At 53.5% G+C, this 26,467-nt stretch overlaps 2 protein-coding genes across 2 annotated transcripts; both read left to right on the top strand.

The window, feature by feature from the left end:
- Window positions 1-375: 375 nt before the first annotated feature.
- MMP25 (matrix metallopeptidase 25) lies at window positions 376-12,759 on the top strand. Its single transcript, XM_036310568.1, has 10 exons — window positions 376-916; window positions 1,283-1,415; window positions 2,874-3,012; window positions 3,107-3,399; window positions 8,858-9,034; window positions 9,120-9,204; window positions 9,370-9,452; window positions 10,431-10,583; window positions 10,664-10,921; window positions 11,070-12,759. Exons 1-10 carry the CDS (start codon window positions 815-817, stop codon window positions 11,354-11,356), a joined length of 1,710 nt encoding a protein of 569 aa, XP_036166461.1. The 5' UTR covers window positions 376-814; the 3' UTR covers window positions 11,357-12,759.
- A 107-nt stretch (window positions 12,760-12,866) lies between these two features.
- On the top strand, window positions 12,867-18,971 carry IL32 (interleukin 32). Its single transcript, XM_036310607.1, has 7 exons — window positions 12,867-14,670; window positions 15,967-16,005; window positions 16,150-16,203; window positions 16,539-16,565; window positions 16,725-16,781; window positions 17,184-17,313; window positions 18,442-18,971. Exons 1-7 carry the CDS (start codon window positions 14,656-14,658, stop codon window positions 18,651-18,653), a joined length of 534 nt encoding a protein of 177 aa, XP_036166500.1. The 5' UTR covers window positions 12,867-14,655; the 3' UTR covers window positions 18,654-18,971.
- Window positions 18,972-26,467: the final 7,496 nt, after the last annotated feature.

The following is a 26,467-nucleotide window of genomic DNA, read 5'->3' as shown; positions in this document are numbered from 1 at the left end:
CACAGGCGGTTGCGGGGGACGAACCCGGGACCGCAGGCGCCGCCCGGGCACAGGGAGCACCGGCGGCGACACGCCTGGGGCGCCGGGACCGCGGAGACAGAAGCATCATCCACCTTCTCGCGCCCGGAACCACCCGGCGCTCCGCCCGCCTCCGGGCGCAGGGTCTCCGGGAGCGACAGCTGGGGGAGGGGAGGGAGGGGAGGGGGGGGAGGGCGGAGGAGCGGCGGTGGGGGGACTCGGAGCCGCCCCTTCCCGTGCAGCCGCGGGCCTGAGAAAGCAGAAGTGAGCCGCGTCCCCGGAGTCCCACCGGCTCCGGGACCTGGGAAGAGAAACTTGCGGCCGGGGCGCCTCGCCCCCCGCGCTCCGCCCCCCCCAACCCGGACCCGCCCAGAGCTCGAAGGAGGGTCACTAGGTCCTGGCCGGGGACCGGGTCACCACCTGGCCCGCCCCTTCTCGCTGGAGGTCCGAAAATTGGGCCATTTCCCGGCCGCACCCTCACCGCTTATCGGGGTGCGCCCGCCCCCCTCCGAGGGAGGGGCCGCCAGTGCCGTGCGGCGCCGGCACAGGACCGGCGGGGACCCCTCGAAGCCGTCGCAGCAGACCCAGCGCCCCTGGACCCTCCGCTGGACGCCACACGCCCCTGCTCCGTGCTGCCCCGGGCCCTTGACCCCTGTGCGGCCCCCAGTCCTCCCGCCCGGCCCTCCTACCCAGCACCGGGTGCCCCACCCTAGCCTCTCCGGTCTCCTCCCCCGACGCCCCGGGCGGCTCGGGTCGGGCCCCCCGGAGCCCCACGTTGCCCGGGCAGGAGCGCGCGATGCTCCGGCTCCCGGTGCTGCTGCTCCTGGTGCTGCTCCAGCCGCCGCCGCTGCCCGCGCTCGCCCCGGAGCCCGCGGCGCAGGACGTGAGCCTGGGCTTGGTGAGTGGGGTCCCCGGCCTCTGGGATCTGCAGGGGCGCGGGCAGAGGGAAGCTGGTGCCGGACGCCTAGGTCAGGCTGAGGGCTGATTCAAACGTCCACGGAGTGACTGGGGGCGGGGAACCGGATTGTTGGAAACGTCAGGTTTGCGACCGGGATTTGAAGATTGGAATGGGCGGGGGGGCGGGGAGGTGGGGACCAGGACTCGGGTCTAGATGAAGACTGCAAACCCAGGGCTGGAGGGCAGGCCCGGGAGAGGGGAGCCCTGGGTTCCTAACTGGTGAGAGGTGAGGCTTTCAGAAGGCGGTGGGGAGGCAGGTCCCATCGCCGCCGCCCTCCCGATTCACCTGCTCACTTCTCCGGCCCAGGACTGGCTGACCCGCTATGGCTACCTGCCACCGCCCGACCCAGCCCAGGCCCAGCTGCGGAGCCCTGAAAAGCTCCGGGATGCCATCAAGGTGATGCAGAGGTTTGCTGGGCTGCCTGAGACCGGTCTCCTGGGTAGGTGTCCCCAGCCCTGCTTCCCCACCCAGCCTGGCCGTTACCCAGCTGTTCTTAAACCGCAGCACGCACTGAATCATGGGGGGTATGACAATGCTGATCTCAGGTCCTAACCCAAGGAATTGCCAAGCATTCTCCTTCAATGCATATGTATTGAGAATCTCTTACATGAGAGGCCATTTCAGGCTCCGCTCCTACAGCAGTGAACAAAGTAGATAAGTCCCTGCTCTCCTAGAGCTAAACTTCTAGAGACAGATACATTCTAAGAGATCAGAAACAGAAATATGCAAGATCATTTCAGATAGTGGTGTTTCGAAGAAAATAAAATGCTAATGGCACCGAGGGGCTGGTCTGGTCAGGTCAGGGTCCTCTGAAAGGTGTCATGTGAGTTGAGAGGAATTCCTATAACCCAGAGAACGCATAGGACACAACGAGGAGGAGCCCGCCATGGGAAGATGCGGGAGAAGAGGGTACCAGGCCAGTGCAAAGGCCCTGTGGCAGGCACAGGCTGTGCAGCTGTGATGAGAGAGGAGTAAGGAGCTAAGCAAATGCCTGGTGGGAGGAGGCTTGAAAGGCGTTTGGGTTGGATTCCAAATCACGGTAAAAACCACGGAAAGGTCCGAAGGAGGAAGGCAACTTGGTCTACTTTGCAGTTTTACATTTCCTTTGGTTGCCGATGGAGAGTGGTGGGTGGAGAACACGGAGGCCAGCGAGGAGGTTATGCAGGGTCCAGGCCAGGGCTGATGGTGGGAGGTGTGATGAGAAGTGGTTGAAGCCAGAGTGCACACTTTGGAGGGAGAGCTGAGCAGCTCATCTGTTGGGTTAAATGGGGAAGAAGAGAGAACTGGTGGGTTCCTGGCTGGCTGCGAGGGAAGGCAGGGTCTTCCCCTGCCCTGCTTGGCATCTGCATGGGCTCAATTACACATTGTGACCTCAACCATCGAGATGAGGTTTGACCTTCTGTTGAGGAGGAGGAGACTGCTGGGAATTGAGCTCAGCTGGAAAAGGGGATTCCAGGCAGCTCTAACCCAGGAGTGGGTGGTTAGTCACAGGAAACCAGAGACCCAATCGGCATGGGGACTCCGGACTTTATCACGATAGGGTCTTGGACCTCTGGTGTGGAGTGTGGGGTGTGGGCACCCTCCTAGGGGTTCCCAGACTCAGAGAGGGGAGTTTGCATGGCACCCCCAGGGCTCCTTCCTTGAGCCCAATTGCCAGGGCTCAGGGAAGCTCCCTGCCTGAGCTCTGAGCACCCCCTGGAGGCAGCCACGCCCTCCAGGGCCAGGTGCTGGTGTGGATGAGCTGGCTTACAGTCAGACTGTCTGGGTTCAAATCCAAGCAGGGGCAAGTTCTTCATCTCCCTGAACCTGTTTCCCCATGTGGACAGTTAGCTGGTACCATGATTCGGGAGGGCAGGTTGTCCTTCTGCTGATCCCGCTCCCCCAACCTGTCCCACAGACCCAGCGACGATGGCCACCATGCACAAGCCCCGCTGCTCTCTGCCCGACGTGCTGGGGGTGGCAGAGCTGGTTAGGCGGCGGCGCCGGCGCTATGCCCTGAGCGGCGGTATTTGGAAGAAGCGAACCCTGACGTGGAGGTAGGTCCTGGTGCCTACCCCACCCTGGGCTGGCCTGCTGGGCCCTAGTCTCTGTGTCCCAGGCTATCCTCACCCTCCACTCCTCTTTCCCCAGGGTACACTCCTTCCCCCGGAGCTCTGCACTGAGCCAGGAGACTGTGCGGACGCTCATGCACCATGCCTTGGCAGCCTGGGGTATTGAGTCAGGCCTCAAATTCCGGGAGGTGGGTTCTCAGGGCCCACCGGAGGCTGACATCCTCATCGACTTTGTCCGGGCCTACCACCAGGACAGTTACCCTTTCGACGGGCAGGGGGGGACCCTCGCCCACGCCTTCTTCCCCGGGGAACATCCCATCTCCGGGGACACTCACTTCGACGATGAGGAAATCTGGACTTTTGGGTCAAAAGGTACAAATGTTCCTTCTTCTGAGAAGTCCTCTCCCCAGGTCTGTCTGTCTGTCCTTAAGAATTAGGTTTAAAGTACATTTATCGATGGAGGCTGTATCAGGGCATGATTTATTTTAAGGAATTGGTGCACGGAATTGTGGGACTGGCAAGTCCAAAATCGGTAAGGCAGGCTGGAAGTTCAGGTGAGAATTGATGTGGCAATTCTGAGTCCAAAATCTGTAGGGCCAGCCAGCCGGCTGGACAGCCAAGCAGGCTTTCTATGCTGCAGTCTGAAGGCAGAATTCTTCTTCTGGGAAAGCCCAGTTTTTGCTCTTAAGCCCTTCAACTGATGAGGTGAGGCCCACCCACAGCACCAAGAGTTACCTGCTTTACTTAAAATGACATCTACAGAATAACCTCCATAGCAACATCCAGGCTGGCATTTGACCAAGCAACTGGGTGCCATAGTCTGGCCACTCTGACATAGAAAATGGCCCATCAAAGAGGCCTGTTAGATGCCCAGCTCCGAGCTGGGGCTGAGAACTTAAAAAGGCGAAAACGCAGTTCTGTGCAGCAGCTGAGTCAGAAGAGTAAGTGGCAGTTGCTACACATCATGACACAACTACAGGGAGTTACAACAGGGAAGTCCTCAAGCCTGCGGTGCTCAGAGAAAGGACTGATCTGAGGCTTTTGGCTGCAGGGGACTTCCTGGAAGCAGTGATTCTGTTTTCTCCTCTCTCTCTCTCTCTCTCTTTCTCTCTCTCTCTCTCTTTCTCTCTCTCTCTCTCTCTCTCTCTCTCTCTCTCTCTCTCTCACACACACACACACACACACACACACACACACACACACACACACTGAGTGCCAGGTAGCACACAAGGTCCTGCTCTCCTGGAGTATACATACAGGGCGGGGGTGAGGCACAATACGGAAGCACAAGCCAATGGCTAGCTGAGTAGTCAGGGTGGTCAAGGATGAGAGCACTGGGGTGAGAAATGGCCTAGGGCAGTGGCCGGCAAACTCATTAGTCAACAGAGCCAAATATCAACAGTACAATGATTGAAATTTCTTTTGAGAGCCAAATTTTTTAAACTTAAACTATATAGGTAGGTACACTGTTATTAACTTAATTAGGGGACTCCTAAGCTGGCCTTTGCTAAAAACGTCCTCAATCTGATTGAGGTACGTTCGCCGAGGTCGACCCCTTCCCACTCTCCCATCCACACTGGTCTTGTATACCTGTTTCGTCTCTCTCCTTTCGTTCATCCTCTCTATATGTCCACCCCCCACTTCTTCTAACGCCACTTCTTCAAAATAGACTCGCCCAGGCCGAAAACCGACTTCTGCGCATGGGCCACGAAGTTTCAATTGCACTGTACGTGCGCGGGTGGTATCTTGTGGAAGAGCCACACTCAAGGGGCCAAAGAGCCGCGGTTTGCCGACCACTGGCCTAGGACATTTGGGGCTGGAAGGCAAAAAATACAGTGTCAGGAGAGAGACCATGGGGGATGGATGGAAGGTTTCATACCACACAAAGGGCCTTGGAGAGCACTGGGAGGAATCTGGACTGTAGGATTCTGAAGGCAATAGATGTGGAAGGTTTTGCATTCTAGAAATGCCACTGGCTGCGGAGCAGGGCAAGAGGGCAGGACGGCAGAAACTTGCTGCAGAGTCACTGTGAGAGATGGTGGTGGGAGATGGGGGGGGGGGCGGTGAATGGAGGGCAGTGGGCGGGCGGCTCTGAGGGAAGTTTAATCAGGATGGGCAAAGGTGGGGGTCTGACTGGATCCTGGGGGCAAAGGGTATGGAGGTTGGAGTGCTGGCCCCTGGAGGACAGTCCTGTTAATGCAGGTGGGAAGTGTGGGAGCAGGAGAAGCAGGCTGGGGGAAGGTAGGGGTGAGTTTAGGTGGGGCATGTGTCTGCAGTGCTTATGGGCAGTCAGTGCAACTAGTGCATTGGTGGTTCAGTATGTTGCTCTAGAGCTTGGACTCCTCTGACTTAGGTCAGGTTCCCCAGAATTGGAGCTCACGATGTAATTTCTTATGCAAGCAGTTTCTCAGGGGTACGTTCTCAGGGGAAAGGGAAGCAGGAGAAGACGGGAGAGAAGCTGAGCAAGGATGTGGTCTGGGCTCCAGAGGAGCCTGACCCCACTCGGAGCTCTGGAGCACAAATGGTGTCACAGGATTGGTCCTCCCTGGAGGCGAAGTGCCCAGCTCTCCTAGTCCTGCATCGATCAGCCATTGTGACCTGCTGGGCAGAGGTGGCCTGGGAGGGAGAGAGAGAGCCATTTTCTGAGGAAGGGGGCAGCCAGGGAATAGGCACACAGGCTCAGAGAGGATTTGGGCCAGGTACAGCTAGCAGCCACAATAGTGAGACTGTGTAACACAGCATTTAAGAACATAAGCTTGCGCTGGCCTGTGTGGTTCAGTGGGTTGGGTGTCATCCCCTGCACTGAAAGGTTGTAGGTTTGATTCCCAAGGCATATGCCTGGGTTTCAGGCTCAATCCCCAGTAGGAGGCATGCAGGAGGCAGCCTATCAATCTCTCTCTCTCTCTCTCTCTCTCTCTCTCTCTCTCTCTCTCTCTCCTTGCCTCTCTCTTTCTCTTCCTCTCAAAAACAAAACACAACAACAACAAAAGATTGCAAGCTTGAAGCAGAACTCAAGGCTGGGATCCTGTTTGCTATGTGTATAAGTTACTTGACTTCAGTGTGCTTAGTTTTTGCACTGAGAAATGGGAATTATATTACCTGTTGGTAGCGTGGACTTACGGATTAAATGAGTAATTCACGTCCAGCGCTCTGCACGAGGCCTGACACAGAGTAGCGCTCTGTTCATTGCCAGCTGCTACCTGATCTGCCCCTTCCTCCAATTTAAGAGTCAGAGGTACTGGGGGGTTGGTAAGCAGGAGTGTGTGGAATGTGAAGGTCGAATATCGAGCTGTGGAGACCCCATAGTAAAGGGGAAGGCATCAAGGGAGGAAGAATCAAAGAAATAAAGAAAGAACAGGCCAAAAGGTGATCAAGAACAAGAGTGAAAAAGGAAGTGGTCAGCATGGCAAACCAATCCCGTGATTGACATGGGCTTGGATTTGGTCATCTGGGGATGAATGACCTTAGTGCCTGTAGGCTTGGTGGATGGGGGAAGAATCCAGACCACAGTAGGTGTAGGCGTGAGAGGAACCAAGGCAGTGGACTGACCGGTCTAGGGAATGTCTTAGGATGAGGGAGTCTTGAGCACTCGGGGATGCCGAATGAGTTACTAGAAAGAAAGGGTTGGTGGGTGGACGGATAAACAGACAGATGGAAGCATGGAAGGGTGCAGGCATGGACGAATGGGTGGGGCATTGTTCTTGTCCCAGAGGAGTTGAGCAAGGCAGGCTCCTTGAACAGGCAGGGCAGGAGGTGAGCATGGGGGAGATGAAGCTACCTGTTCTGGGTACACAGGAAATTACAAATTACAAAGGATGGCCTGTCTTGAAATAGGAAATGCATTTGTCAGCACTTGTCATCTAAGAGTTGGGGGCTGGACCTGGGTGGTAAGTTGAGGGGCTGTGGGCTTGGAATTGAGGCCAAGAGCAAGGCAGCTTCCAGCCGAGGCTCAGGGCAAGTTTAAGAGGAGGTGTTGAGGACCCCCATAGTCTAATCTGGGGCTGATCTGCACAGTTGGGTAATTTCCCCCAGCTGCAGAGCATGAGAAGAATGCAAGGAAGGGGTGTGGCCAAAGGAGAAGCTAGACAGAGGAGGGGCGGGTGTGGTGAAAGATGAAAGAGAGCTACCTGATTAAGACACCTAACTGGCCCTGGCCAGTGTTGCTAAGTGGTTAGAGTGTTAGTTCAAGCATGGATTCCCAGTCAAGGGGACATACCTAGGTTTCGGGGTTCACCCAGTAGGGCAAATGGGGGAGGCAACCAGCTGATGGACATCGATGTTTCTCTCTCTCTCTCTTTCTCTCCCTCTCCCTCTCCTTCTCTCTCTCTATCTCTCTCTCCCTCTCCATCCCTCCCTCCCTCTCTTCCTCCATCCTTCCATCCCTCCCTCCCTCCTTTCCACTCTCTCTGAAAAGCAATGGAAAAAATATCCTCCTGTAGGACAACAACAACAAAAACAACAAAAAACCACCCAACTTCCTCGTTTCTCAGAAAAAGGACCCAGAGCAATCAGAAACCCACAGGCAACATAGGACTTAGGGGCTCCTCAGCACATACGAGTGTGGACAGACCATCCGCAGTCACTGCTGAGTGCAGGACAGCACAGCCAGAGGACTCGGCCTCGGTTTCAGCTGTCATGGAACCTCACCTCTCAGCGCCTCGGCCTCCTGGCCTGTAAATGTGGTTGGAGGTCGAGGTTCTGTGGGAAGCAAATGAGGGCAGTGTTTGTTGCTCCTCTTATGACTTACACATTTCACTCTTAGACTCCCAGTTAGTGGTCTTCAGGAGCTGAGAGAAAATTGCTTCTCAGTTCCGAGGCCATGTCCAGTTCACCCGTGTTCAGCACTGCTGATGCCAGTTCGAGATGCCCAGGAAGCAGATCAACCTCGGGGGGGGGGGGGGAATCTATGCCTCCTGGGGGCAGCTCACCCCTCTTACTGTTTCTGTCTCTTCTGGCCTCTCACCTGCTTAGCAGGAGCCAGCAGGAAGCTTGTGGATGGATGAGGAGCTGAGATCTGGCCAGCAGCTGGGAACGTAAAGAGGCTTGCTCCTGGCGCCTGGGCGGGGTCCCCAAGGAAGAGGCCTCCGTGCTCAGAGAGGCTGGGAGCGAGGCTGGGCACCCAGGCCAGCAGACTGCGGTCAGAGAGTGCATGCTGAGGCTGCGGGTTCTGAGGAGATGGATGAAGGCTGCAGTGGTGGGGAGGAGAGGCCAGGACCCCAGGGAGGTGGGGAGTGGTGGAGGCTGTGGGAGGGAGAGATGGGGAAGGCCCACAGAGATGGGAGGAGGGGAGGTGGAAGAACCATGGGGGTGGGAGTGGGATTCTGAGGGTCTTGGGAGCAGAAGCCAAGGTGATTGAGCAGCATTCCTCGCGGGTGGGAGTGGGAAGGGTGTCGAGGGGTGGGGACCTCAGACCACTGGTTGGAGCTGGGAGGGGGAAACTGCAAGGGCTGGGGCTGCCTTGAGAGAACTGTGTGCACCCCGGGCTCCTGCTTCCCCTCCCCCATGTTTCTGTGGGCAGGCCTCCATCAGTGTAAGCTGGCCTTCCTTGGGCCAGGCTGACTCCTCCTGCCCGTTCCCTCACCTGTTCTATGGGTCATTTGAGCCCAGTATCCCGGTGTCTAGCACTGCCAAGCAAAAATATTTGCTGAGTAAGTAAACTCGTGCAGGAAGGATGAGGTGGCTCGGGGAGGCTTTTGGGAAGAGGACGCTGTGAGTACCTCTGAGGGTCTCCTGGCTGCTCCTGGCTGCCAGCAGGCCCCGCTCCCAGGGGCTTCCTCGCTGCCCCTTTCCTGGCTGCTCCAGCTCCAGCCCAGTCTCCCTTCCTCCCCAGATGGTGAGGGGACAGACCTGTTTGCGGTGGCAGTTCATGAGTTTGGCCACGCACTGGGCCTGGGCCACTCCTCTGCGCCTGACTCCATCATGAGGCCCTTCTACCAGGGTCCTGTCGGGGAGCCCACCAAGTACCGCCTGTCCCAGGATGACCGTGAAGGCCTGCAGCAGCTCTACGGTACAGGGAGTTGTGTGTGGGGTGCTCCCCATGTGGCCTCTGCAGCAGGGTCGGGGAACACAGGTCTCTCTGACTCTCTCTACAGGGAAAGGACCCAAAACCCCATATGATGAGCCCACAATGAAACCCCTGGCTCCTCCTCCCCCGCCCCCTGCCCTGCCCCCAGGCAGGTGAGTCCTCCTCCAGCTTTGCCATCTTGGGTGAGCTTCCTACCCGTGGAGTCCTCTTTGGTGAGAGGGCTTGGTACGGGTCCCTGCCCCAAAGGGCTGTCCTCAAGGTGAAGTACAGAGGAGGAGCCCTGACCCCTTTCTCCTCACCTCTCCTTTCCTCCTCAGCCCCTCCCTTCCTGTCCCTGATCGATGTGATGGCAATTTTGATGCTATCGCCAACATCCGTGGGGAAACCTTCTTCTTTAAAGGTGAGTCACTCCGGGTCTCCCCGGCCCTGTAAAGTTGGTTTCCTACCCACTTAGGGTGACCCACCAGGCCTGTGGGGTTTCCCAGGATGTGGGCTTTCAAGCTGGGTGGGAGTGGCTCTCTGTGGAGCACACCAGTGACGGCCCTTCCCCAATCCCTTACTTTCCCCAGCTCACACTCTTTGAAGCTCACCTGAGCCTCTCTGCCCCTACCTCCCCCAGGCTATATCCTTGCTTTTTCTCCTAAGCCAGTGATGGCGAACCTATGACACGCGAACTCATTTTTTTGGTTGATTTTTCTTTGTTAAATGGCATGTAAATATATAAAATAAATATAAAAAATATGTCTTTGTTTTACTATGGTTGCAAATATCAAAACATTTCTATATGTGACACGGCACCAGAGTTGTTAGGGTTTTTCAAAATGCCGACACGCCGAGCTCAAAAGGTTCACCATCACTGTCCTAAGCCCTACTTTTCCCTCTGTAACTTGCCTCCTGAGCCCACCCAGCTCAGCTGGCTCGCTTATCCCAGGGCTCACTTCTACCTGTGTGACTTTCTATATAACCTTTTGCTTGTATTTGAAACACAAACAAAATGGGAGTGGAGGTAGAAGGAAAGTCCTGGGCCATCTGGTCACCCTAGAGCAGTGGTTCTCAACCTTGGCTGCCCATTAGAATCACCTGGGAATCTCTTTAAAATCCTGATTTCTGGGCCTCCTCCTCTGAAAATTCTGTTTCTTTGTTATGGGGTGGGGCCACAACATTAGTAACAAAGAAACAGAATTTCCGGAGGAGGAGGCCCAGAAATCAGAATTTTAAAAAGATTCCCAGGTGATTCTAATGTGCAGCCAAGGTTGAGAACCACTGGGCCCTTTGATTTCCAGATGGACCTTCCACCCAGCACTAAGTCCCAGCCACACACCCTGGGGGACAAGACCACTTGCCACCTCATGCTCCAGGCCCATCCCTTCTCCCACAGGCCCCTGGTTCTGGCGCCTCCAGCCCTCAGGACAGCTGGTGTCCCCCCGGCCTGCCAGGCTCCACCGCTTCTGGGAGGGGCTGCCCCCCCAGGTGACTGTCGTCCAGGCTGCCTACACCCGGCACCGAGACGGCCGAATCCTACTCTTCAGTGGTGAGTGGGGCGCCCCCGGGGACGGGCGGGGCGTGGGAGCCGTTGCTCAGAGGGCTCCCCCCCCCCCCCACCTCCCGCAGGCCCGCAGTTCTGGGTGTTCCGGGACCGGCAGCTAGAGGGCGGCGCGCGGCCGCTGGCCGAGCTGGGGCTGCCCACGGGGGAGGAGGTGGACGCCGCGTTCTCTTGGCCGCTGAACGGGAAGACCTACCTGGTCCGGGGCCACCGCTACTGGCGGTACGACGAGGCGGCCGCGCGCCCGGACCCTGGCTACCCGCGCGACCTGAGTCTCTGGGAGGGGGCGCCTCCCAGCCCCGACGATGTCGCCGTCAGCAACGACGGTAGGAGAGCCCGCGCCCCGGCGGGCCAGCCGCTGGCCCTGGGGTTGGGGCTGGAGGTCGTCCTGGGGGTGCCGAGGAGTCCTCGGGTGGGCGGGGCGGGGCGGGGGGCAGCCGGCACCAGCCCTGCAGCTCTCCGCCCGCCTTGCAGGTGCCACCTACTTCTTCAAGGGCGCCCACTACTGGCGCTTTCCCAAGGGCAGCGTCAAGGCCGATCCGGACTCCCCGCAGCCCATGGGCCCCCAGTGGCTGGACTGCCCGGCCGCCAGCGCTGGCCCTCGCTACCCCAGACCCCCCAAAGCGACTCTCAAGCCCGAACCCTGCAATTGTCATTGCGAGATCAACCAGGCCGCCGGGCGGTTGTCCTCGTCTTCGTCGTCGGTGACCCTCCTGCTGCTCCTTCTGGCCCTGCTGGTGGGGGACATCACGTCCCGCTGAGGGGGTCAGGCCGCTCCACGGCGGGGCCGGTTCTCCCACCACCGGCCTGTACAGTAGGGGGCGGTGATGGCCTGTCGGGGGTGGTGACGGGCCCAGCAAGGTGGGTGGAGCTAAGCCCTGGGGGTAGGGGTGGGGTGGGTGGGACACGAAGGCTGGCCCTGGACCGAACACAGGAAGTGCTCAGCCCCCCCTCCCCCAAACCCGGCTGCACCTGCTTTGGCCCCCCCAGGACTGTGCATTTCCCGGAATGGCTGGCTTTTCTCAGAACACAGCCTGCAGACTCCTTGCAGCCCAAGCCCTGCCTGGCAACAGCGGCTCAGGTGCATGGGTCTTTAGAGGACAGGCCTGATCGGGAGACTGAGCCCCAGCACGCCCCCCCACCCCACTTTTCCAGAAGTGTCTCACCCTGTTTTTCTTCCACCAGGTCCCAGTCAACACCACATGGGTGGGGAACTGGGACCCAGTCGTGAGACCACCCCTGGGCACCGGTGCTGCCCGTTCTGGGTGGCACCAATGACCACAAGGGTGACCTTCCACAATCTGGCCCCCGGACCTCCTTGCTGGTCACCACCCTGAATCCAGAATTGTCCCATTCAGTAGGACACCCTCCCCATCTTTAAAAACCTCTTTTTGCCTCCACCCCGCTGTCTGCAGTTCCCTCAAGGAGAACTCCCGCGCTCCCGTCCGCTCAGTGCTGACCACAGACGGTAGACTGAGCAGTCTCTTCACCTGCGGTCACTGCTTGCTCAGCACTCCTGGCTGATGAGTGGGCGAAACCTGGGCCATCCCATTCACTTCCCACTCTCCCCAGAATTCAGGATCTAAATCAGTGCCTCTGGAACTGTGCTTCTGGAACATTCCACATCAGAATCACCCTGGGAACTTAAAAATGCAAATCCCATGCCCTCACCCTGAATCTTCACTTGGGATGGGACTGTCTTGTGGCTTTTCTGTGTCTCTGCCATGTTCTCCAGGAGCCAACTTTTCATGTCGCCTGCAGAGCCAAGCTGATGGCCACAGCTGATAGGGGTCACCCCCATGGCTGGAGTCACTCAGTGGCTTTTTCTTGGGCTGCTGTCCAGCCTCATGCTCCGCAGTGCTACCTAGAGTGAGGCTGTGGGCTGCAGTCCCAGGGAGCACAGACAGGGCCTGCTGTTTATCAAGGCAAGCAGACCAGTGTGAAGACAACAGCCAGGCACATCTTTGACCTGTCCATGACCTGAGAACTCTAAGCCATCTGAGGATCTGTCAGGATCCTGTTAAAGTACAAGGAGGGGAAAAATTATATTTTCAAAGCTTATCAGGTTGGTTTGGCTCAGTGGATAGAGCGTCAGCCTGCGGACTGAAGAGTTCTGGGTTTGATTCAAGTCAAGGACACATGCCGGGATTGCAGGCTTGATCCAGGTAGGGGACATGCAGGAGGCAGCTGATCAGAGATTCTCTCTCATCACTGATGTTTCTATTTCTCCCGCTCCCTCTCTGAAATCAATAAAAATATATTTTTAAAAAAAGAGGTAGCTGGCTCTCGATTTGGTCAGGGCACATGCCCTGGTTGCAGGCTCAATCTCTGGTGTGGGGAGGGGAGGGGGAGTGCAGGAGGCAGCTAATCTGATTCTCTCTACAGGTAAAGCACCCTAAACCCTATATAATGAGCCCTGATGTATTTCTCTCATCAATATTTCTATCTCTCTTTCCCTCTCCCTGTCTCTCAAGAAAAAAATCAATAAAAACATTTTTTTAAAAAGTGGTACAGTGCACAATGAAACACAAATGTCTTCAGATGGTGGCTTTTGTGAGACAGTCATGGAGGAGTGGAGTGTTATGGGGAGGAGGGGTCAGGGAGCCAGGCTTCTGGAGACAAAGCCCAGAAGTAATACTTGTACCTGAAGCAGAAGCAGCTCCCTTCTCTCCCACCCTGGAATTCAAAGACAGCTCAGGGAAGGATCTGGACTTCCAAGGTGTGGAAAGGGGGTTTCAGACAATTGAATGGGTTTTTAAGGGACAGGGAGATGTCCGCTGAGGTTCAGCTAACCCAAGTGAGACTTTCACTAAGGAAGTGTGATGTGTAGGTCTGTCCTCATGGGGCTCATGTGTGGCCTCTCAGGGGCCAGGTTCTCTTTGAGGATCTTAGGGGTTGAATTGTGTCCCTCCACAAATTCGTATGCTGAAGCCCTAACCCCCAGTACTTCAGAATATCACCTTACTAGCGTCTTTATGAAGGGAATCAGGTTAAATGAGTTCACTAGGGTAGGTCCTAATCCAATAGAACCAGTGTCCTCATAAAAGTGGTAAGTTAGTAGCCAGGCATGGATACAGGGAGAATGCCCTGTGAACATGAAGACGGCATCTACAAACCTAGAAGCCTTCCCTTCGGAAGAAACCAACTCTGCCAACAGCTTGATTTAGACGTCCAGCCTCCAGAACTGTGAGGAAATCAGTTTGTGTTGTGTAGCCACCCAGTCTGTGGTGCGTTGTTCTGGCAGCCCTGGGTCCCTAATACAGAGGGCAGACAGTGGCTGTGCTGAGCTGTGTGGGGCTTTGGCCCAGAGTTGGGTGTTAGGGAAGAGCTGAGAGGTGAGCAAGGCTATGTGTGACAAAGCCACCTCAGGGGTCTTGCAGGTCTTGCCATGTCCTGAGCCTGTTGCTGCTATCGAACCTCTGGACTCTGAAGCTGGGATGCACTCTGTTCGAGGGACCTGGTGGACATTCCAGACATTCCCCTGCACCTTGACTCCCCAGCGGGAAGCTCTTTATTCTGGAAGCTCTGAGAAATGCTCCAACCTGCTTTTGAAATCTGCACTTTCCCTCTGCCCCTTCTCTGTCTCAGGCTGATGAGGGGATGAGGACGAGACCCATTCCTGGTCTCAGAGATTCCCTGGTTCAGAGATAGGAGGAGCCATGGTCAGAGTTTAGGGATCTGCCCTCCCCTCCCAGAACCCTTAGACCTCCCTCTTCCTGTCTTTCTTCCTTCTCTTTCTGTTTTTGTCTCATCCCCTCTCCCCACCCCACACTGTCAGTTAGCCCTACTTCATTCTCTAGGGCAGGTCCCCCTCCCCCACCTCTCCCACCCCCCAGGCCCGCGTCTGCTGCTCTGAAATCAGCTGACTTCCTCTGGTGCAGAAACCTCAGGAACTCTGCTAGCTCTGTGTTGGAAGGATGTGGGAGAAGGTGATTGGCTCAGTGGGGGCCTTAAAAGGAGCTGCAACCAAAGGGATTCTGGAGAAGAGGCTGCTCCTCTGAAACACTTCTCATACCTGTTCCTCGCCATCAAGCCACAGCCCCCTGAACCCTGAGCAACCATGTGCTACTCCAAGGTGAGTGAGAGCAAATGATGAGGGGACAGTAGGCCCTGGAATCCCATTTCCCACTGTGTGTTTTTTCCCCTCTCCCACCAGTGCAACCCCACCCTAGCTGATCTCTACATGCACCTGGCTCTGTTCCATCCCCCTGGGCCATGGGGAGACCCCTGGAAGCAGGGTGTCTTGAGAATGTGACCTGTATGCTCATCGTGATGGCCCTGAGCCTGGTTGGTTGCATGCTATCCTGGCACCAAACTGAAATTCTGAATAATTCTTGACAAAGGCCCCACAGTTTCATTTTGTGCTCAGCCTTTCACTTCATGTAGCAGCTTCTGGTTGTGGGGCCAAAACTCATGTCCGGGAGAGAAATTATGGGGGCAGCTCTGTGAGTATGAGAAGAGGGGTGTGTGTGTGTGTGTGTGTGTGTGTGTGTGTGTGTGTGTGTGTGACTGAGAAACAATGAGTCTTATGGGACAAAGTGTTACTTTAACAATTAGACCTGACGTATTTGTGGGAAGAGCTGGAGAATGGAGGGTCTATAGGTGAGAAGAAACACGAATCCCAGTAGATCCTTTATATCTTAATACCCTCGAGGTGGGAGGTGGGAGGTAGGAGGTGGGAGGTGGGAGGTGGGAGGTGGGAGGTGGGAGGTGGGAGGTGGGAGGTGGGAGGTGGACATTGCTTTCCTGGGAACTTAAAAATCCTCTCAGGTGTCTGGGCCAGCAGCCCAGCACTGGCATTGGCCACAGTGTCTATTCCTCCTTTTTGTGGTGCCTTCCAACCTCCCCACACCCTACCATCGCCCCCAGCCCCACCCGCATCCTAACCATGAGGTTGAGCTGATGCTCCAGGATGCTTTGGGATCATGACCAAAGGATCATGGAATCATCATTAAGGACTAAAGTGATCCAGGGCTCAGTGACCAGATTGGGGCCATAAGGTGGAGACCCATGAGGAAGTTGGTGGGGTACTCCCTGCCTCGTTGGTTGAGCCAAGGGTTTAGGGGTAAAAAGGGGCCTGGGGTGCTGTGGGCCTGCAAGGTCAGCAGTCAGGAAGAGCAGCTATTTGTAGGCACCGCTGTGCCTGTCCCGTCCTCAGAGAGGGATGGTCACTGCCAATTCCTCCCTCAGCCAACTCTCACCGGTACCATAGAGGGCTGGGTATCTGGGAACCAGATTGCCCTGCACACTCCAGAACAATGTTCATACTTGTACGCTTGTGTGTCATGGTGAGTGTGAGTGTGTGAGCATGTGTACAACAGGTCTGGGAGTTGATAAGTCATATAAGATCAATGTCACGTTACCTTCACAGACATTCCAAGAAAATATTGAGAAAATGAGGAGTGAAATGGTAAGAAGCACTTCTCCATGTATAGGTAGGGTGTGGGCGGGGGCCTGGGTTTTACTGTGGGAGGCTAAGAATGTTCTGGCCCTTCTGGGGTCCAGGAAGGAGAAGGATCAGATCTCTTTGTCCCAACTCTATCTCTTTTTGCAGCACAAGGATGTAGACACATTCTGTGATTTAGTCAAATCCAAAGAAGAGGACCAGGTGGGTCAGGGTTCCCACTCCTGCGCTCTGCACAATTTGGGTGGGGTTGTTCACAATGATGATGACGATGATGATAATGAAGGTGCCACCTCAGGTTGGCTCATTCCTTACACTGGACAAAATTCACACCTTTGTGGCGGGCGAGTACACAGGTGGGGGATAGGAATGCCCAGGGAGCCTGAGAGGTGTCCAAGTCATAGGTATACTGATGACAGAGCAGGTCCCCAGGCACATGGCTGGACCCATTATGGGGAGACGGCGAGCTGAGAACAGGGGATAAGACTGAAAGTGAGGGAGGCCGGGGGAATTTAAACAAAGTCATTTTTTCCCAACAGGTCAACATAGGCCTGGAAGAGCTGGAGGTGAGTTTTGGCCTCCCCTCTCCCCGAAAGCTTAGTCCCCAGGAGTTTGGCTGGGGCAGGTTATTGGGGTGAGCTTTGGCTCCCTTGGAGGTCACAGTGGGGACCACAGACCACAGCAGGCAGAAACAGGTCTGCAGCCTCCCACCCTCCTCTCCTCAGATCAGCATCAATGAGACCGCGCTTGATACCATATTTGCTCACTGTGAGAACAACCAGGTGAGTCTGAGGCTCCTGTCACAGCCCTCTGGGCTTCCCCTTCATCCCTAATCGCTTGTGATGTTGGCGCTGCCATGTGCATACACAGCCCCTGAGTGGGGTGGGGTGGGGTGGAGGGGTGGCTGGCACCAGCTCCTGACCTCCCCCCCAGCACACAGTGGCCAAAGCCCTGCCCTCACCTCCATGCGTTAATGAGGAACGCCCTGGGCCTGGTGCCGGCCTCAGAGGCCAGTCAGCCAAAAAGCAGGTACGACCATCATGGTTTAGCTACAAAGTGGAGTTGGGGAGCTGAACCTCTGCAAGAAGTCTTTGTCTGTGGACTGCCGGCAGGAAAGCAGGCAGCTCCGGGTGTGAGCTTCTGTCAGGACCTGGTCGAACCCTACACATGCCCAATCCCCACAGGAATCTACTCCCTTACTTCCGGAACAACAGCAGGAACTGCGTAATAGAGTCCGTAGCAGAGTCAGCCCTGGACAGAAACCAGGCCCGGAGCGGGACTCTGAGCCAGAAGGATCGCCCAACCAAAATCCAGGTGATTTTGAGAGGATGTTAATTAAATTTGGGACAGCGAAACCAGGAAGGGCTTAGGATAGAAGAAGCACCAGCAGAGAGCCTAAGCAGGGCTGCTTTTGCTCAGTTAACTTAGAGAAAAGGGGGACCTTGGAGACAGGTTTGGGGGGGGGTCAGTCCAGATGAGCTGCTGCTGCCCACTGCTCCTCTGGTTGCAAGTCTCCTGGGGACCCAGGGTTTAGGCGATGCGTGCCTGAAAGGGAAGAAAGGTGTGGGCTTGCTCCTGGTCCTTTGTCTTGCGGGTGTAAAGGCTGGGAGTTTAGAGGAGGTCTTGGGGAAGGATCTCAATAGAATTTTCATCAGCTTTATGCTGATGTGCCAAAATGAGATGTGTTCCTTTAACTTACCTGTGCTTGGGTGTGGTTGGCACTAATTAGATTTCTGCTATCTATCTCTTTGAGTGGGGTGATTTAAGCTCTTTACTCCCTGTTTTGGGAGGAGAAGTATAAGGCTCTTAGTCTTTTTTGTTTTTTAAATCCTCACCTGAGGATATGTTTATTGATTTTAGAGAGAGAGGAAGGGGGAGAGAGAGAGAGAGAGAGAGAGAGAGAGAGAATGAGAGAAACATCTATGTGAGAGAGAAACATTAATTGGTTGCCTCTTGTATTTGCTTTGAACAGGGATTGAACATTCAAGCTAGGTATGTGTCCTGACTGGGAATCGAATCCACAACCTGTGTTGGTGTATGGGATGATGCTCTAAACCAGTGATGGCGAACCTTTTGAGCTCGGTTTGTCAGCATTTTGAAAAACCCTAACTTAACTCTGGTGCCATGTCACATATAGAAATTTTTTGATATTTGCAACCATAGTAAAACAAAGACTTATATTTTTGATATTTATTTTATATATTTAAATGCCATTTAACAAAGAAAAATCAACCAAAAAAATGAGTTCGCGTGTCACCTCTGACATGCGTGTCATAGGTTCGCCATCACTGCTCTAAACCATTTACTCTTGTGTCCCTGCTTAGGGAAGAGAGGATTTTGCAATGTGCTAGTATTAGATGGCTGTAAAGGCTTGGTCGTTTAACCATCTGTCTCAGTTTCCCTATTCCACTTCGCTGGCTTCCTAACTAGTCTCTCTCACAGGGTCCAAGAAGCCTGGGGAGAGCTTTTGTGAACGGGTACTGAGGGGGTTCCGAGAGATGCTAAGTCGCCTGCAGAAGACCTGGCAGGCCGTGCTGGCCTGGGTGAAAAAAATGTGGGCCTCCTTTGTCAACGTGGTGAAGTCCATCTGGAGTGCGATTAAGGATTTCTGCTCCCGTGTGGCAAAGTACTTCTCAAGTTTATTCCTGGCCTAAGGAGTCCCATGAGGGCCTGGAGGAGCTCAGTCACACCTCCCAGCCCTTTGATTCCCCCCCCCCCCCTTCTCAGAAAGAATCTTCTGGAGTAACATTTGCTTTCCTGCTCACCCTTGACCCATCCTCGACAACCTCCCTCACTTCCACCCTGTTCACAGCCTCTCCACCTAGCTTGCCTGGGCTTCCTTCTCTTGCTACAGCATTTTAATAAACGTTGGTTCGCCTGGGGAAGGGGCAGGAGTGGGGTGGAGGAGGTCAATGGGGAGAAAGGGGGATCTGTAATACTTTCAACAATAAAGGTAATTTGCTTCAAAAGTTGACTGAACCAAATTGAGTGCCTGTCTGGCAGGGTGGCAGGGTGCTCAGGGGTTACAGGGAGAGGCTGTGCCACAATCAGATGGATCTAGGCCTGGATCTCGGCTCTGGTGAGAAAGGAGAAGCCACCTGGCCTCTCTAATCTGTAGACAGGGCCCTGGTCACACTGGCCACGGATTATAATGAGCACATGAGGATTTCGGCCTGTGCACGGCTTCTCGCAGGGCCTGGCACATAGTAAGTGCTCCACAGCTGCCCGTTCCTGAACGCAAGGAGCTCAGGCCTGAGGCACTTGGGCCCCTTTTCTTTTCCTGACCACCCTCTTTGGGCCTTCATCACTGGGGCTGGGCTGGGCCTCTGAATCTCCTTCATCTTCCTTCCAAGATCAGAGGCCCAGGGACGGGGGCAGTGGTGGTGTAGGGAGCAGGCAGAGTGCACTTCTATGTGAGCCTGGAAGGAAGGCAGAGTAGAGAGGGGGCAGCCATCTGATCTCTGGGCTGGCCACCTCACCTGGGACTGCAAATGCAGAGACTGGGGAGAGCCTGGAGCAAGGCCTGAGGCCTGAGGGGGCCAGCACTGCTCACCATCTATGAGGCCAAATGCCTCCCACACCCCAGCCCTGACTTCCTGCTCCAGGCAGATGCATAAAGACCTGCTTTGCATTCAGGGGTGAGAGGCAGCAAACAGCAGCTGCTGAGATGAGATGAAGGTGGGGCTGACCTGAAGCAGGAAGAAAAGGGAGGAAGTGGGCCTGATGAAGAGCAAATGCCAGCAGTGGGTGTGGGGAGAGGGGGGATCCAGGAGACCTGAGGGATGGGGGCATTTCTGTGGGTCAGTATCCTGCACCCTCCTCTGCCAGCTTCACACCCTTTGGCTGGAAGGAACGGCATCTTGATTCCTAGGAGGAGCTCCCGGTAAGGGCCGGCTTTCAGTCCTGCAAGAGGAGCAATGGCTGGACCCGGACCCTTCCGGTAGCTTCTTGGTGATCCCCAGAATCCTGAGGGACCCTGCCCCAGCAGGGAGGGCACTAGTGGCAAGGATCTTCCTCACCTTTGGCCCTGGCCCCTACCTTCCTAAGGAAGAAGGCAGCCTCTCTGAGAGTTCCTTTTGGCAGAGCCCCACTCGTGCTCACATCCTATCCTCCTTCACTTTCAGGGGACCCCTCTGACATGTCTTCACACTGTAAGGCCCATCTCTGGCCTGAATTTCCCGGCTCCAAGGGCTGCCCACTGCAGGGCCTGACCAGCCTTCATTCACCCGTGGCCATATCCTCACCTCACGTCCCAGGCACCATTCTTTTTCTTTCTTTTCTTTATGTTTCTATGGATTTTTAAAAAAATATGTTTTTATTGATTTCAGAGAGGAAGGAAGAGGGAGAAAGAGGTAGAAACATCCATGATGAGAGAGAATTATTGATCAGCTGCCTCCTGTACATCCCCTATTGGGAATCGAGCCCACAACCCAGGCATGTGCCCTGACCAGGAATCGAACCGTGAACTCCTGGTTCATAGGTCAATGCTAAACCACTGAGCCATGCCACACCAGCTGGGCTCTTTTAGACATTTATGGATTTTTTAGAGAGAGAGGAAGGGAGAGATAGAAACATCAATGAGAAGGAAACATTGATCAGCTGCCTCCTTGCACGCCCCCTACTGGGGATGGAGCCTGCAACCTGGGCATGTGCCTTAACTGGGAATCGAACAGGTTGGTTCATGAGTCAACTTCTGAGCCACACCAGCTGGGCATCAGTCATCATTCTTGTTCTTTCAAACCCTGTCCATGAATTTCCCAAGTGACTCTGTATCAAACCTCCACTGACCATTTTTATGCCCTCCCACTTAATTCTTCTCACAGAAAAAACTGTCCTCCCATGCTAAAGCCACCAGGACCTTTGTGGCCCATCAATCCCTTGAGGTTACCTCCTAGCTCACCTCCCAGTCTTGCCTCTTTTAAGCTATTTCAGTCTAGTAACCAAGCTCTAAATGATTTCATTGTTAAAAATGAAATAACTTGACAACCACTTCAAAAATACAACTAAAAGACAAAACGGACATCATCCAGAACCACAGGAAGGCTGGATTAGTGGAAATTCTACAACTAGAAGGAAAGAGATAAGCAAACTGAGACTCAGAGGAGGTGCGGAAGTAAAGTGCAGAGGTACGGAGGTGCACGCGGAAATGGCTGGCAGCTGAGGACATGGTTGTCTTTTTCAATCAGGAGGGAGTCTCAAGCTCCCAAATGCTCTGAACTCCAGTTCCGGGTGAGTCTCTGGGGACCCAGACTCATACGGGGAGAAACTGGACTGTCTGGCATCGGGCAGAACTTGAGGGTGGCTTTCTCTCCGAGGTGCTTGCAGCCATTACTGGGACACTGAGATGCGGGGCCTCTTAGGGTAGGACTGGGGAGCAGCCATAGCTGCTTGCTCCGCCCTGTTGATCCCCTGAGACCCTGCCCCACCCAAGCTGTGTGCAGAGGCTTTTGCATATGAAAGGCCTAGCCCTTTGCAATCTGAAAATTACCTAAAAAATTGCTGCTAGGTCAGAGAGACCCAGAACTTCTAAAAAAAGAAGGTCCAAGGCCCCACAGCACCTTGCATTGCTTCACCGCTGGGCCTCATCTGGGCACCTCCAAACCCCAAACAAAGAAGAGGAATCTCTTCATAGCTCCTGCTGGGTAGCCTCAGGCAGAGGCTAAATTAGCACCTCCTTAGAGATCCAAGAGCCAGTGTACCCAGTGGTCAGAGAGGGACCATTCAGATTACAACTCCTCAGATCCATAAGGGACACACTCAGGGAGCAGACTCAGTGAGCACCAAAGCCCCACTGAAGCAAGTCTTGCCCCATAAGGGTGTCTCTAGCACAGAAGTTCTTCCACTGCAGACACAACTGATTCTCACAGCCAATTGGCCTGGAGGCCAATTCCTCCCAGTGATACCTACAACAATCAAGGCTTAACTACAACAAGACTGTGCACAAAGCCCACAAAGGGGTGCACCAAGTGTGTCCACCTCAGGTAATTTGGGAGGCTGAGCCACTGGGCCCTATAAGACACCTAGCACAGAAAGCCACTCTATCAACACAGGGAAGCATAAAAAATGCAGAGACAAAGAAATAGGTCACAAATGATAGAAATGGAGGAAAGCGAACTACTGGATATAGAGTTCAAAACCACACTTTTAAGGTTTTTCAAGAACTTTCTAGAAACCGCCGATAAACTTAATGAGATCTACAAGAAATCTAATGAGACCCTCGAGGTTGTGATAAAGGACCAACTAGAAATTAAGCAGACACTGACTGAAATAAAGAATATTATACAGACTCCCAACAGCAGACTAGAGGATCGCAAGAATCAAGTCAACGATTTGAAATGCGAAGAAGCAAAAAACACCCAACCAGAAAAGCAAAATGAAAAAAGAATCCAAAAATATGAAGATAGTGTAAGGATCCTTTGGGACAGCTTCAAGCGTACCAACATCCGAATTATAGGGGTGCCAGAAGAAGAGAGAGAGCAAGATATTGAAAACCTATTTGAGGAAATAATGACAGAAAACTTCCCCTACCTGGTGAAAGAAATAGACTTACAAGTCCAGGAAGCGCAGACCCCAAACAAAAGGAATCCAAAGAGGACCACACCAAGACACATCATAATTAAAATGCCAAGAGCAAAAGACAAAGAGAGACTCTTAAAAGCAGCAAGAGAAAGAAAGTCAGTTACCTGCAAGAGAGTACCCATACGACTGTCAGCTGATTTCTCAGTAGAAACTTTGCAGGCCAGAAGGGAGTGGCAAGAAATATTCAAAGTGATGAATACCAAGAACCTACAACCAAGATTACTTTATCCAGCAAAGCTATCATTCAGAATTGAAGGTCAGATAAAGAGCTTCACAGATAAGGAAAATCTAAAGGAGTTCATCACCACCAAACCAGTATTATATGAAATGCTGAAAGGTATCCTTTAAGAAAAGGAAGAAGAAAAAGGTAAAGATACAAATTATGAACAACAAATACACATCTATCAACAAGTGAATCTGAAAATCAAGTGAATAATCTGATGAACAGAATGAACTGGTGATTATAATAGAATCAGGGGCATTGAAAGGGAGTGGACTGACTATTCTTGGGGGGGAAACGAGTGAGGGGGATGCGGGAAGAGACTGGACAAAAATCGTGCACCTATTGATGAGGACAGTGGGTGGGGAGTGAGGGCGGAGGGTGGGGCGGGAGCTGGGAGGAGGGGAGTTATGGGGGGAAAAAAGAGGAACCAATGTAATAATCTGAACAATAAAGATTTAATTAATCAAAAAATAAATAAATAAAAGCCTTAAAAAAAAAAGAATCAGGGGCATAGAAAGGGAGTGGACTGACTATTCTTGCGGGGGAAAGGGGTGTGGGGATGCAGGGAGAGACTGGACAAAAGTCGTACACGTATGGATGAGGACAGCGGGGCGGGGGGGCGGTAAAGGCAGAGGGTGGGGTGGGAACCTGGTGGAGGGGAGCTATGGGGGGAAAAAAGAGGAACAACTGTAATAATCCGAACAATAAATATTTAATTTAAAAAAATGAAATAACTCCCCGCCTAAAAATCTCCTGTGTTCTCAATATGAATGAAGCCCAACCCTGGCCTGTAAGGCTCTGCCTGCATCATAGGTCCCTGCAGATCCCCCTCCTGGACAGCATTCTTCAGCTGCCTGCCAAGCCTCTCCCATCTCAGGGCCTTTGCCCATGCTGTTCCCTCTGTCTGGGAGGCCCTTTCCACCCTCCTGAGGCTGCCTCCCTCCCTCTACTGGAGTCTTTGTTCCCCTCAAAAGCCCACACTGTCCCTGGCACACAGTAGGTGCTCAATAAATAATAAGCTTTCAATGCCATGGGTTCTCCCAGCTCCTCTCAGTCTCATAGTTGACCAATCCTTCCTCTTTGAAATTTCTTCCCATGGGGTTTTCCATAAGTTGAATTTGTTGTGTGACAACTGGTGGCTCTCTATACCCCAATCTTCCTCCCAACCCCCAAAGTGCTGACCTTTGCTAGACTCAGAGCTTTCCCACCCACCTCCCTTAGTCCCTTGAGCCCTGGTGATAAGCTCTCTAACTTTCTACAAAAACTTGTTAAGGAGCAGTTATGTGTCAAGTGGGGTGGAGGGGCCACAGAAACTCAGACACAGCGTTTTTGTGGGTGAAAAGCCACAGACAACAACAGGAAGTTCTGATGTGCTCTGGAGCTGGGGTGGGCTGTCTTCCTCTCCTATATTTCTTTTTCATAATTTGTGTATTTTAATGTTTTTTTAAATTGATTTCAGAGAGAGAAAGGGAGAGGGAGAGAGAGATAGAAACATCAGTCGGCTGCCTTCTACGCCCGTCTACTGAGGATTAAGCCTGTAACCTAGGGAATTGAACTGGTGACCTCCTGGTGCATGGACCAACACTCAACCATTGGCCCACACCAACCATTGGCCAGGCTGTATTTTTGTTAGAAATCATATGATTTAGTCTGGCCGGCATAGCTCAGCGGTTGAGCATCAATCTATGAACCAGAGGTCACTGTTGGATTCCCGGCCAGGGCACATGCCAGAATTGTGGGCTCGATCCCCAGTAGACGACAGTGAAGGAGGCAGCCAATCAGTGATTCTCTCTCATCACTGATGTTTCTGTCTCCTTCGCCCTTCCTCTTTGGAATCAAAAAAAGTATATATTTTTTAAACGGTATGACATTTCCAAATAAAACATTTCAAAATTATATATATATATATATATATATATATATATATATATATATATTTACTATTATTTTTATTTTTTTAATAAATCTTTATTGTTCAGATTATTACAGTTGTTCCCCTTTTTTCCCCCCATAGCTCCCTTCCACCCAGTTCCCACCCCACCCTCTGCCCTTACCCCCCACCCACTGTCCTCATCCATAGGTGTACTTTTTTTGTTGCCGGGTCAAAGGTCATACACATGGAAAATGTAGCTATTTCCATCCTCGACATGTCCCTGTGTTCAGAAAGGTGTCTCACGACTTGTTCACGCTCTGCTCAGAAAGGGTACGGAGACAGGCAACAGCTTTTAAAAATAATGTGACCTCTTATGCTTAAACTGAGGATTTCCCTACCAGAAGTGAGGAGCAAGCAACACTTCCGCTGCTCTCGCCCCTCTCGTCCTTCGGGTGATAGTTGTGCTTGGGGCTGCGCGTTGGTTCGCAGGCCATCAACGAAGCCGCCTGGGCGGCTCACGTGGTTCCACCAGCTTCCCAGGGGCCTTCACAGCCTCGCAGGGGCCGTCACAGCCTCTCAGGGACCATCTCAGCCTCACAGGGACCGTTTCAGTCCCACCAGGACTGTTTCAGCCTCATGGGGACCGTCTCAGCCCTACTGGGACCATCTCAGCTTCACAGGGACTGTCTCAGCCCCACTGGGACCGTCTCAACCTCACAGGGACTGTCTCAGCCTCACAAGAACCCTTGCAGCCTCACTGGGACCGTGTCAGCCTCACAGAGATCGTCTCAACCTCACATGGACCGTCTCAGCCTCACAAGAACCCTTGCAGCCTCACTGGGACCGTTTCAGCCTCACAGAGACCGTCTCAGCCCTCAAAGGGACCGTCTCAGCCTCACAAGAACCCTTGCAGCCTCACTGGGACCGTGTCAGCCTCACTGGGACCGTGTCAGCCTCAAAGAGACCGTGTCAGCCTCACGGGGACCGTCTCAGCCTCACTGGGACCATTTCAGCCTCACTGGGACCGTGTCAGCCTCAAAGAGACCGTGTCAGCCTCACGGGGACCGTCTCAGCCTCACTGGGACCATTTCAGCCTCACAGAGACGGTCTCAGCCCTCAAAGGGACCGTCTCAGCCTCACAGGAACCGTCTCAGCCTCACTGGGACCATTTCAGCCTCCCAGGGACCATTTCAGCCCCACTGGGATCAAAATTATATTAATTGACTACTGCTGTTATATGAATATAGAACTCTATCCCTGGAAGGCATACAATGTAATATCAAAACTGAGAAGAGAGAAAAAAAGGAAAAAACAAAATGAGAAGAGCAAATTGGTTCCAATTTGAGCAACAAAGGGTTTGATGGGCAGTGGCCGCCTCGCTGTGTAGAAAAGGGTCACCAGGCTCAATTTGCCCTCATCAAGGAAATCCCTGCACTGTTGCTTGCCATGGGCGCTGGAGAGGAAGGCCGGAGGGAGATTTGCATTTGACATCCCGAATCTAACGCAGAGCTTTCCCTTTGAAGAGAAGGAATGTGATGCCCACAAAAACCATCTTCTTTGCCATGTTAGTTTAGTCTTAAGTCAGCATCTAAGGCAAATATAAAGACATTTTAATATTTTGGATGATTTTTTTGAAATTATTTCTTTCAATCCTTGTTATCAATACAGAGCCGACTTCATTTTGCTTTCCTCTCTGGCATTATCATCTAGTTAGTGAATTTAATTCCTTTTTTCATCCTCAGTTCTTTCTGCACCATGCCTTTAATTTTTTTCTTTAGACCAGCAATTTTCCA

This window comes from Myotis myotis, unplaced genomic scaffold (genome assembly GCF_014108235.1).
Source record: "Myotis myotis isolate mMyoMyo1 unplaced genomic scaffold, mMyoMyo1.p scaffold_m19_p_5, whole genome shotgun sequence".
Lineage (NCBI taxonomy): Eukaryota > Metazoa > Chordata > Mammalia > Chiroptera > Vespertilionidae > Myotis > Myotis myotis.
This window is presented reverse-complemented; position numbering and strand designations above follow the sequence as displayed.

What these genes read in the sequence shown, in the direction of transcription:
- MMP25 (XM_036310568.1), top strand. Translation starts at nt 815, where the DNA reads ATGCTCCGGCTCCCGGTGCTGCTGCTCCTGGTGCTGCTCCAGCCGCCG. An exon ending in AGGACGTGAGCCTGGGCTTG is followed by an intron (nt 917 to 1,282) that starts GTGAGTGGGGTC and finishes TCTCCGGCCCAG; the next exon opens with GACTGGCTGACCCGCTATGG. An exon ending in CCTGCCCTGCCCCCAGGCAG is followed by an intron (nt 9,205 to 9,369) that starts GTGAGTCCTCCT and finishes TTTCCTCCTCAG; the next exon opens with CCCCTCCCTTCCTGTCCCTG.
- IL32 (XM_036310607.1), top strand. An exon ending in AATCCAAAGAAGAGGACCAG is followed by an intron (nt 16,204 to 16,538) that starts GTGGGTCAGGGT and finishes TTTTCCCAACAG; the next exon opens with GTCAACATAGGCCTGGAAGA. An exon ending in CTCACTGTGAGAACAACCAG is followed by an intron (nt 16,782 to 17,183) that starts GTGAGTCTGAGG and finishes CAATCCCCACAG; the next exon opens with GAATCTACTCCCTTACTTCC.